This window comes from Hetaerina americana, unplaced genomic scaffold (genome assembly GCF_022747635.1).
Source record: "Hetaerina americana unplaced genomic scaffold, ioHetAmer1.1.p SCAF_2, whole genome shotgun sequence".
Lineage (NCBI taxonomy): Eukaryota > Metazoa > Arthropoda > Insecta > Odonata > Calopterygidae > Hetaerina > Hetaerina americana.
In genome coordinates this window covers 49,598,685-49,611,545 of record NW_027286763.1, presented here as the reverse complement: position 1 = coordinate 49,611,545, position 12,861 = coordinate 49,598,685, and the positions used below count along the sequence as shown (strand labels likewise).

Below are 12,861 nucleotides of genomic sequence, written 5' to 3'. Positions count from 1 at the left end.
ATGCATATCAGTCATCACTGTTAGCTAATAAACAAGTTTAAATAAAATAAAAGATGCTTTTAGCTAGTCACTCAAACATTCAATATTATAAGCATTTAATTGCCCAAAGGAGTAAACAAGCACAAATACAAAAGAGATATTAAAGTAAACCATAATGTTAGTAAAACCTTATTGTGTTGCAATGATCTTGGTTTCCAATATAAGAGGAAGGGAGAAGGAAATGTCCTAATCTATGTCTACCACCACTGCTGCAGAATCCCATTCTGTTTGAGTCATGATTTAAGGCAAGGGAGGAAAAACCTTCCACCAAAGATGGGTAGCTAAAAGCTGAATGGTAATGAGCAACATGCTGCTCATGTTGGCGTAATAAATGCTGCTGGTGCCTCCTGGAATGTAAAAATACCTATTTTAGAGTGGTGGAAAGCATAATGATCAATGCAACACACCATTATTGTCACAACACTCAACCATTATAAATGAAATCAAATGGCCCAATAAACAATTTAACCAAGGAAGAACAATTTAGAATACCACAGTACAGGAATTTCCCCTATTCAAAACAAAATACCTGTGACCTAACTCACTTAGGACTAAATTTTTACCATTCCATTTCAATGAACAGCTTGTACCGAAATTAATGATATAACATCAATGCATATAATCCCCAAATTTGTAAATTTTCATTAAATTGGAGAAAGTTTCCCTTATAACTTTTTAAAATAATATATGCATAACATGTATGGAAAATCACCAAGTAAGCAATGATTAGTCTGGTAGACTTCATTTTTCTGAGCAGTCATAACTGGTATATAATTATGGATTGAAGTTTATTGAACTGCAGGCCTTATTTCTAAAATATCTAATCATAGTCATATTTTGTAAAATTAGAATTACTATACCTCCAGAAAACTTTCCTAGTTCAAATATAATTGAGCCATTGCTGCATAAAAGATACCTAGCTATACATGCATGGTATATTCCCTGGCTGGAAAAGGATAAAAAAGTAAATAATTCAAACTCAAATAATTAAACAAGAAACTAATTCCCAGGAGTTTAGCACTGGAGTTGACTTTTCAGTTAGCGCTTGTGTTATCCTAAAAAAGAATTAATACGCGCAATATCTACTGTTGATATAAAACAGATAATATAAAATACAAAGACTGCCACCATTGCTTTTACAAATCATATTGCCAATACACAAAATATGCTGTCAGATAATGCAAAATACTTTTGCATGACATGTTTTCTACTATATGTACACAGAGTCCGCTTATAAGGATGGCCCTAAGGTCTGGGTATATTTCCCACACTTCTTGGGTGAATGCCAGACCACGCTAATCCCTGGCAGGTGATGATGAGGGAGTATAGTTAATACACCTCTGATCGTACTCATCTTAAAATGAAATTTGCTTGAAATTATTTCCCAACCCAAAGAGCCTACAGCTGGTGCTGTGAGTAAAAAAATATGTATATGAACACCTATCCACTGGTTTTAATCAGTGAGCAATGAACTTTTTTCCACTGGTCTATGGCCACACAATCTGTGCAACTACTGTTTTCTGAGCAAATACTGAAAGGGCCAAGTGCATCAATTTGCATCTTGAGCAGCAGTTGGACACTCATTATCAACAACAGAAGGGAATCCTCCATTAGCTATCACAATTCTATTTTGATCATATTTCTTTTTAGTATTCTCCAACATAATATGATAATATAATACAATTTCCTCCATCAAGGTCTTTTCCATGAATTAACCCAAGGAATTATATCACCACTCTAACAACTTGGTACAAGAAAAAGTTTCTCACAAACTAAGAATAAGTCTGGCTCTCAGAGAGACAGCCGGGCTTTAAAGCCAGTGACCTTGACTTCTCTTTCAAGGAAATTATCCATAGACTGAGAGAAAAAGGTAAAGAGGGAACAAAATGCTTACACCAGGAAGGTAAGTTATATGAGCAGCACAGACCTGGCTATTAAGTCCCTCTTTCTATACTTGAAGAGTCCTGGTAGGCCAACTGACAGAATTTTGTATATAAACATGTGCACTGATAAGAAATTACTGTGGAGTAGAAAAATGCCTTGAAAGAAAATATTAGAGACACCTTTAACCAATTCCAACCATGACTTTCCTGATAAATTGATTATTTTCATCATCTTGAGTATTAGTAAAACTTCCATTAAATTACCACAACAAAATCTCGGTATTAAATCATGCACTGATTCATCATAAAACTAGTCACAATCCAAGGGTAATTAATTAATTTTTCAATGCATCAAGTTAGTTAATTTTTCATTATAAAAACTTCTTAATTGCAAATGTTATCCAACAAACAACTTCCCATGCCAAATATAATATCGACACTAACATTATCATCATATTCATGATTAGCTGATACACAGAGATCATGCTAAATTCTTATGTCTATGTTACATTATTAAGTTGCTAGGTTTAAACCAGACTTATTTCATATATATTTTAATCACCATAAGTCATCACACTGGTCTCCTTCAATGGAAATAACTCTACGTGAAAGTGACTTATGCATTTATTGAATAATACACACACTTAAAATTCAAGTTATCATTTCTGAATCTCTGATTCTAAAATGAGATTTATCGTTTTACAATACCTTCATGTTTAGTGCATGAAAAGGAGCAAGGGTCTTCTCTGAATCTTTTAAAAGTGTTCAATCAAATTTTTATTGATTCATTTGTAATTTGATCTTCTAAATTACCTACAGCTTACATTCAAAACTCTTACGTATGCTTGAGGCATCTACCTTATGTGCAACATTTCTTGGCTGTCAGAAATGCATATCAGAAGCGAACAACAGCCTAAAAATTTGGTATTCATTAACTTGTAAGATGTCTCTGCTGTATAACAATAACCTGCATTAGGTCAGCTTGACTATTCTTGTTTTGGAATACTTATTGAGTGATATTATTAAAAGTTGAAGTAAAAAAAATGATCTTTAAATTCACTCTATTCACACTTTAGAACAATAAATGACTGTTTCCCTGTTATTCATCCTTTTAATGTGTTCCTCCATTTTTCTGTTGTTGGGAGAAAAAGCTGCTGAGCATCAACTCTTGGTGAAAGAATTGATGCAGTTGGTGGTATTAACCTCCCCGTGAATTTCAAAGGTAATTATGTTTCCTCGATAGCTTGCATGGAAGAGAATCGGCAAACCAAAGGTTCAAACTTCAAGCCTCGGTCAAGGAAACCTTTTTCTGCTTGGAATTTGCAACCTTCTACCTTCCCCACTAGCCTTTTGTTTGTCTTTTATACATGTTTCTATCCATTTTTGCAACACCTTATGCATGTGATTACGTTTTTGTCTTTTGGCAGGTTTTTGAGTATCAATGTATGGTTGAACAATTGGTTCATTGCCTTCTTCTGGCTAGGTATGCCTTTAGAAGCAATCTGTCCAACATGTCTATCCCATTTCTACCCATTCCTCAGGATCTTAGTATTCTCCATTCTATCAATCCTATCACCAATCAAAACACCCGAAATCCATCTTTCTTGTCTCATTCAGATTTCTCCCAACAATCCCCTCTTTTACTTCATCAAGCCGATTACTTGTTTGTTTGTTTTCTTTCCTGTCCATTTAACCTACTCCATTCTTCTCCATACCCACACTTCAAAAGCATCCAATCTATGTCTATTGTCTAACTTCAATGACATGCGAAAGAATACTCTATAGCAAAGAATTCAGGAGCCTTTTCTTTACATCTTTACTCAACATCCCTGTCATCAATCCCCTACTCCTTGTGTAAGCTTCTTTGTCTAACGCAATTCTTCTGCTTTGTCCACACTAATTTCACCATTTTGTTCCAGAACACTTCCAAGATAGGTAAACTGTTCCATCTGCTCAAATTTATTTATTCCATTTAAATATTTGACTTAGCTTTTCTCTTTCTAAAAAACCTCATAACCTTTCAATGCAACGATTTCAGAGTGTTAAAATCATTCGCCTTGACCGGGAATCGAACCCGGATCCCTCAATGTCCGGTCGAGTGCTTTAGCCAGTTAAGCTATCAAGGCGCCCTCTTAATATTCTTCTCTTAGGAACTCATAAACTTTGTTTTGTTTACATTTATTCTCATCTCATACTCATCACACAGACTTTCCAATGCACCCAGCAATGCTTGCAACCCCTGGCTGACTGGCAAACTGAAGTTTAATCCCCTGAACACCTAACTGATTTTATAATTTTTCCACCAACTTACATTCCTCGGCCCAGTTCCTCCCATGCCTCTTATATCAGTTCCTCCAGGTATATGTAGAAAAGCAAATGTGATAATGGACACTGCTTTTTTACTCATCTTCCTAAAACTGCCCATCCAGACTTTCCATCTGCAACGTGCAGCTGAGAATTCTGAAACACGTGCAGGTTGCAGAAAATTCACCAATCCTTCAAATGTATTCCATTTTCTACGATACATTCATTAGTTTGACCCTATTCACTCTATAAAATGCCTTCTTGAAATCTATGATGCACACAAATATATCATTATTTTGTTCAACATTCCTCTCTATTAGTGACCTTATGCATGCTTGTCCTTTTCCTATACCCAAACTGATAATCCCCTAGGTAATCACTAGCCCTCCTCTCCATCTTCTAGTTGACGATCCTGAGAACCACTATTGCTGGTCCTAATAAAAGTGTTTCTATAATCGTCACATATGGTTTCCTTTCCTTTTTTTAGAACAGGAAGTAACACTGATCTGAAAAAATCTTCCAGCCATATTCTTACCTCAAAAATGCTACCATTTAGTCCATAATAACTTCCCACATTTTTCTTGACCCTTAAGTAGTTCCGTGGAAATATTGTCGACCCCCAAAACCTTATTTGATTTCAATTTCCTTCATTGCATTTTTATTTCCCAATCAAGTCTGCCTGGACCCATGCTACCCTTATTTACATTATGTTTTAGCCTAATCCTACAGACTATGTCTTTACCATAAAGTTCCTCTATATATTCCTTCCATCTCTCTTAAAACTTCCCTGGCTCAATTATTAATTTCCCTGACTTATCTTTGATTGTTTGCATGGATTATTTTCCCTTCTTACTTCCTGCTAGATCTTTTGCTTACATCTATAATTTTCTAATTTCATAAACATAATCCTAACATTCCAATTCCCGATTCTAAACGGTTAGCTCCACTTCTGTGTTTTCTGAGCTGATGCAGATGATTTTTGATGCAAAGATACCTTGAGATTTTGACAGCAGAGCCTTGCATCTCCCTCTAACACCAAACATAAATTATTTTTGAGAAATAGTTAGGGCTATTATTTTTGATTAACCAGCATGGAGATTTATTTCAGGTATTGGCCCAGAAACAAAACTGCACAGCATTCACAGGTGCTATTAACCATTTTGAACAAAATTTTAGAAAAAATTACGCTCAACCTTCAATTCTGTATTGAAAGATCAGAAATATTTTCATCTTCATGGCAAAAAGACATTCATAATCAATTTTTTGCCAAATTTTAATGATTTTTTTTCAAACCATGCTTTTCTATCCAAAAATAATCTCAAGGGTACTTATTAACATGAGAGAATAAAAAAACTGAATAGCAATTTTGAAACATTATAATGCAGTATGAACCAATGACATATCAATCCAAATGAGAAAGTGTCACAGATTTACTTCAGTCTCAAAATAAAACTCAAATACATACCTAAATTCGAGGGAAGGCGAAGAAGCAGACAAATCACTTCCAGCTAATTTTTGAGCTGAAAAGTAATTTAAATATGTGATATCATTAAAAATTAAAGCCAACACTAATAACCAGGAAATATAACTAAAATTTTCTACTCTAGTAATTGCGTCCAGGAAATAAAACTCACATTTTAGGTCCATGTTGGAGACACTTTTCTGTACTAATGAAGTTGCAGGGATTTTGGAAGTAGGAGCAGATTTCCTCTCACTAAATAAAGATTAACTTTGATCAGTGAATAATTGGGAGACTATTCAGTGAAAATACCACAGTTATTAAATTGGTACTCTTTTTCAGTGAAAGATACACTTACACCCTGATTTGGCCATCATCTGCTCGAATTTTCCTCTGAGAAGTATTGATGGTAGAAAGAGGACTTGTTTTAGTGCCAGATCCTGACTTAGCTATCACTTGTGCTTTTGTTTCCTTACCAGCGATGGATTTGGAATAAGGAATACCTGAAATGCAAAATGAATTAGGTCAATGAAAAACTTCACTTTTATTTCAGGACATATTCTTTCAATTATTGAAAAACATTGCAATCTAAGAAAATATTCAAAGTATTTTCAATAACAGAGCAATACAATTAATTCCTAACACTAACGCAATGACAGATCAATTATTACAGCTGAAATCAAAGCGCCATTAACACTGACTGGAATTCTTTCGGATAAACATTGTATCTTCCAACACATGTTAACTTTTATGGGGATTGAATTAAATTTATGACTGGAAAACAATGATAAAATAAATTGGGAAATATAAAAGGAAGAAAGGGAAAGCTGCAACATTTGGCAGTTGTAATTCCCAATTACAAGGGCTGAAACATTTACTAAAATTATGATTTTTATTTTTATTCCTTTGATAATATAATTACTTAGTTGTATGGAGTATAACATGGCCAGCAGGATAATAGCATGGCAAAATAAGATTACATGTGATCATTGGTAAATTTTGAGATATGTTCACATAAAATTTAGCTGCTCTGTCTACATTAAAAGCTATTTGATTTGCTAGCTTATTTTCCAGTTGTTGCCAAACATAAAATTCAATCCACATTTTCATGATACAATAAAGATTGACCAGAACAATATATTACAAATGATGGGTTCATCTGATGAATATTTTCACATTAAGAGGGGTGACGTGGACAGGATTGATATATTGTGATGGTTCCATAGAGACATCTGATAAAATACAATGAAAATCAGGCAAGCTAAAGTAGAGGTTGCATAGAATTTTGTTGTCTTTCTTGGGGAGCTCTCGTGAAAATTGAAAAACAGGGCTTTGCCAGCCATATGTCACTAATGGTAACCATACACATGAATCATTCACATTCAATGCTAAAGCTAATTTATAATCAAAATCGCTACAAAAAAATGGTCATCAACATCTTCATCCTTTTTTTTACATCTTCCTTTTGTAATTAAAACTCTCATCTCTGCTCTAAAATCCCTATTGCCAATTAACATAAATTGCAAGACATATGAAATTATCAAAGTGTAACTAAGGGGATAAAATTGCATTGTGATGATACAGGAATCTTTAAAGGCATGTAGAATACAACATGAATGGTGGGAAAACAAATTCAAGGGACACACAAATAAGAAAAGCAAACTTTCACTCTATGAGGTAAATGCAAACTGCTTGCATCACCAACCTTTGCTTAATTTTTCCATTAAAGGAGGACCACTCTTATTAGGTACAAGGCTGCCAATGCCAATGCCTTTCCTCTCACCAAGTATTCGTTCAAGCTTTTCCTCTTCATCCTGTTTCTGCTTATCTTCCTCTGCACTCTCCGGAGATAACTGGGTAAGACAATACAACATTCTTGAACATCATTATATTTCATTGTTTACCAGTGTGAACAATCACGACAACCTTAACATTAAAAAATGGATAAGTAAAAGCATAGTTTTTATTCCAGATTGCGAGGATGAAAGTTTATATATTTCACTTGCTGTAATTAACCCTGGAATATGGGAATAATAGAAAATCATTATCAATGCTAAGCAATCAACATTGATGAAAACTTAACAATGATGTACTTTGTCATTAGGTGACAAACATTTTAAGCAATTTTCATATCAAGCATTATTGTAATTCATCCTCAACTGGGTGGAAACATTATGGAGCATTAACATATGTGCTTGGTATAAGTGGATTAATCAGTGGATCCAATGCTTCCACCAAAGGCATTCTTTCCTATCCCATTCACCCCAATTCACTCCCCCCTCTACCCCCATGTCAGTGACTAATGGCACTTAGGCCCGGTTTAATAATTTTTTGTTGAACTGAAAGTTAACTTTAACTTATGGTTAGGGCCAAAACTCAGTTGTACGACTGCTAATCAAGCTCAAAACTGACCATTAAACAGCTAAATAACCAAAAGATGATGTTACTTTGGTTTCAATGTTCATGTTCACTGATGGGCAATCTCATTTGTTTATAAAAATCAGGTTTGCTGGTAATCTGCATGTTAAGTTAATGTTCACATTAAGGACTGGATTCAATGAGAAATTAAAAAAGCCTAAATCCATCGGAAATGTTTTTCTTGCTGCACTCAATGAACAATTACTTTAGGAGAAGTCTTCCAAAACATTGCTTCATATTAGTATGACCATTGAAAACAATTGTGAAGGCTTCTTTGTCTGAAGTTTGAGCAACCATATTTTCATTAATTTCAGAAATATTTTTAAATAGGAAAGTCAGCGCCTAATTTAGCAGTAAAATTATTCACAAAACACTGCTTGAATGCCCATAACATAATCATGATACATTATGAAACGATGTAAATAGAGGCCACTTGCGTCAAATCTTTGTGAGCAGAGGAGGTGGTGACCTTCATATTTTTCACTGTGAAAGGTAAGATGGTATGGACTGGGACTACTGGGACCTCTAAAAGATAATCTCACAATAAACTACACACTACCATCCATGAAAGCTAAAGGACATCACTACCAAGGTACTGTAACATCATGTGATCATCACCTGCTTTTAGGAGAGTGTAGACTATTATTTCCAATTCATATATTTATAATTTAGCACAATGAGGACAAGAATTTACAATATATAATTTAAAACACTGCCCAAATTATTGAACAAGAAAATAGAATGACATATACTTTGCATTTGATGATAAGGCATATGACTAAACCTTCAGTGATGACTTTTCTGTGCACACAATTTTTAAAAATTTACTGTCATGACTTATTCCTGAAGAACATGTCCTTTTCTTTATTTATTTCCAAAGTGTTTGGAATTCAATTAGGTATTTCATGTGAACCATCCCTCATTACTGTGTGGGCTGCTGGTACCTAAGAAGTTCCAAAATTGGAGTTTGAATGATCGTCAGATCTACAGCAAATATGGACTGATCCCATAACTAAAAGGAACACATTCTCATAAGAACTTCCTGATTCACATAGCATATTCCTGTATTGCAACTGAACTGTTCCCAATCTTTTGCAATCACTGTAGCGCAAGAATGAGTGTTTGATCTGCAAGTAATCAATTAGCAGTTTTCAACTATTTGAAATTTTTTGTAAGAGTGAATTGAATGTTTGATCATGGAAATGATATAGGAAAACCCAAATACAACTTTATTAAATGTTACCTATGAGACATTTACTTGAATTGTTTAACTGAAAATGTGGCCATAATAGCTGGGAACTAATACACACATATCTGACAATCCATTGCTTTCAATTATCTGCTAGTGCCTTCACCTCATTTATCATGGATAACCAACAAACTAATTTACAGCCAGAGGGAATAATGAAAAGCAAAGCAGACTTCCGCACTGTAATACTTTGAAAAACTAGAGCAAAATTGAGAAAGATAAACTTGTGTAGGCAATGACTGAATAAAATCCGACTGCATTGCTACAAATCAATTGATGGTATGTTAACCACTCATGGGCTGTCTAGCTTATTGGGGCCATCATATTCCCTAACCAAAATCCTATTATTAAGAGCATGTTAAAAGAAGTATTTTTTCAGGGAATTCATGGATTTAGTAAGACTTCCTTTAATAACATTGAACTCAGCCTATTACACATATATCTGAGATTTGGTAAACAACCTTTGGTCAAAATGGCTGACAAGAGCTTGTTTGAAATGTTTCTTCGATTGAATACTCAACAATTCTTGAATGAGGTGAGGTGCAAACTGCTTCTTAGTTCGAATTCCTTATATTAACCCACCAAGAATTTACATCAAGCAAATCATCCATGAAATAAATTTTCAGACTGTACATTACATCAACAATTACAAAGTTGAAGCAGGAATCAAAATAAATGAAATAGAACAGTATTTGGTAATATCAAGAACCAGAACATCATTAAGGGGAAGCCTATTATACATAATTCATAATCAAATTTTTACTTACTGTCTCCGAGTTCTTGTCCATGGAATCCAACCTGTCAATGGCCATAGTTAGAGCAGCACAAACATCTCGATCAGATTCTTTCAGCATCACTGACTGAATGCAAGTTTCCAGAGCTTTTAAAAGTTTCTTGTCAGGTGAGATAAGAAGTACACCTTTCAATTGAGGCAGCATATGGCAAACTTTCAGCCTAATATTTGGCACTGGATCACCTGCAACAGATATTAGCCAAGAGACCATGAATAGAACTTATGTGACTCTGCCATTTTCTTATTTCTAATAAAATATACCAAAACCTTCTTCACAATGACATTAAAACAATTCATTTCTTTTGACCTCAGTATACTAATTGCAGCTTATGGCAAATACATCAATTAACTGTCATTGCCATGACATGCACAGAATGTAAAATGCTCCCTGATATTTTGGTTAGTCTAAAAATACACATATCCATAGAAACTAAATAAGGTAAAGGAACATAAGGCATCACTCACTATTCATTTGGTCAAAACTATAGAAGTAAATAGTCATTTTCTTTGGGTTGTCAATTTTTGGAACAGAAAAATTATTATTATGAAGGTTTCACAAAATGATATTATTATTTCAATGATAATTAATATCCAAGATTGATTTCAAAGATTGAGATATCTGTTTGGCATATCTTACAGTGTGATGAGGAAAGAATTTTGGAAAAGCACTGCCATCCTAAGGCATCTTTTTAAATGTAATAAATTACTGCACTGAATAAAAGATTAAACGAAGAAAATCTTGCCAATAACTTTTAGAGCTTGCTGTAGCTATGCCGAAGAAATTGTTGACAGCTTTGAAATTGAAATACAAAAGTTGAATAATTCCATGACACAGACACAAACATGGTCAGATATAGGTAATACAATACTCTTCAAAAATTTAATGGCAACCACAAGCAGAAGTTGAATTTTCGATCACTTAACCTTAAATAACTTATTGAATATTGAATTATTTTTTGAAGAATTTCACTTTTCCAGCATCTATGGGTAAAATTTAAAGATAAAACTCCATATTTTTAATTTGAAAAATTTGGAAAATACCTAATTAATTAATGCATTGCAACGTAGAGGAGGCTGAATTATCCAAAACAAGTACTTTTCAGAGAGCAGAAATTAGGACAGCACATGGAGATTCAGGATGGGCAGTGATGAGCGGGGGATTAAGGCAGGGTTTTCCATCATCGCGTATACATGGCCAACTTCGGTGGCAATGGGGTAACGTCATCTCCTGCCAACCCAGAGGTTGCAGGTTTGATTTCCACCTAGGGTAGGGTTTTTGTAATTGTCTTAAATTTAATATATAGGAGTTATGTGCAAGAAGGGCATATTAAGTCTCAATCTCGCCCCAGTAATGTCATTCAAAATTGAATAAAAATTAAAAATACATGCTTTCTGCCAAAAAAAGAGTGATAGAAGAATAGGAAAGGCTGGAGGCATAAATAAGCAAAGCAAGCAAGGAAATGATTATCAAATTTGAATGATCAAGATTTGATTAGCCAGTCAGACAAAGGATTACCATTCTTGCTTTATTCATTTAGCTATGGTATGGGAATGAACCATATGAAAAGAAAGGTAAATATATTTTCAAGAAACAGGCAAGGTTAAGTTCAACATTAAAGAATGGGGGGGGGATTAATCAGGCAGGCAGAAGAATACTTCACTTATTCAGTAAGTCTTCTAGACCAAAATGAGTAAAGTATTACAGACAAGAAAAGAATAATTGCATTTTTCAAGAAACTTTTCTGAAGAGGAGAGAGTTCACGATTGGGATGATAAGTAAAGATGTTCAGAAACTCTGAAATGGAGCATTTTTCTGTATGGCCCAGAGACTTGATCACTGGGTCATTAAGATAATAGAATAGACACATATTGGAGGCTTTTGTAATGTGGGAGTGTAAACAAATGAAAAAAAAGAATAAATGGATCAAAAGAAAAATAAAAGAAGCATGGATAAGTGAATGTAACAGATACTAAGAGACATTAGGATGCTCCAGGATGTTAGAGATGGGAGGAGAAGGCAAGTTAAGGTTAACAGAGTAAAAGATTGGATATGACCGTCGTAATGAAGGTAAAAAAAAAGGTCCATGTAATATTTTGTTTTAGTGTACTTATGCTATGTGAGGCTTAGATGTGTAAAAGTACTTGGTCCCTTGATACATCAGAAAAATCTACCTCGACTGGTACACTACACTCTCACTATAGTAAATTATATAGATATGGATAGTGTGTCTTCAATTTTGAAATTAATTGAACTTTGATTGCGTATTGAATTACTATTGGATTTGTCATTTTCATGCGCTGAGATATTCAGCTGGCCTTCTAATAATTTATAATTTTTTAGCCTGAAATTTCATGATTTCATTGAATGATGAGAATGGACAGGCACCTCTAATATATTTATTCACTTACCACCCAACTCCAGGACACCTGAGAAGAAATTACTCTTGAAGTATGAAGCAGAAAATATTTTCAGAGCCATAGAGCACATTTCCATGTAAAGCATTCGCAAATGACAGCTCCTTGCTTGACCAATTTCTAAAATGAGAAAAAATCAGTATTTTATTGACACAAGTGATGATCTACTACCCAGTTTTGATGTGACATGTCAGCATTTAAGAATATACCTCGCAATGGACATACATAAAATATTAGTTAAATGAAACATGGAAGTGAAGTTCCCAGGTGCACCAGTTAGGACTCACCCCAGCAGCAGGAC

At 34.3% G+C, this 12,861-nt stretch overlaps 1 protein-coding gene and 1 non-coding gene across 6 annotated transcripts in view; both read right to left on the bottom strand.

Annotated features, from left to right (window-relative positions):
- LOC139687435 (serine/threonine-protein phosphatase 4 regulatory subunit 4-like) overlaps window positions 1-12,861 on the bottom strand; it is a 58,268-nt gene that overhangs the window by 18,073 nt on the left and 27,334 nt on the right. For 4 of the 5 annotated variants that reach the window (XM_071584575.1, XM_071584576.1, XM_071584579.1 and 1 more), the window contains exons 13-19: window positions 12,555-12,680; window positions 10,120-10,328; window positions 7,391-7,538; window positions 6,044-6,188; window positions 5,861-5,940; window positions 5,692-5,746; window positions 168-386 (exon numbers count right to left, since the gene is read on the bottom strand). In XM_071584575.1, coding sequence (XP_071440676.1) covers window positions 168-386; window positions 5,692-5,746; window positions 5,861-5,940; window positions 6,044-6,188; window positions 7,391-7,538; window positions 10,120-10,328; window positions 12,555-12,680 — 982 coding nt within the window. The remainder of the gene's footprint in view (window positions 1-167; window positions 387-5,691; window positions 5,747-5,860; window positions 5,941-6,043; window positions 6,189-7,390; window positions 7,539-10,119; window positions 10,329-12,554; window positions 12,681-12,861) is intronic. The other variant, XM_071584578.1, reaches the window with a different exon arrangement.
- Window positions 3,976-4,048, bottom strand: TRNAS-GGA (transfer RNA serine (anticodon GGA)). The gene has a single exon. It is a non-coding gene; the product is annotated as a tRNA-Ser (tRNA).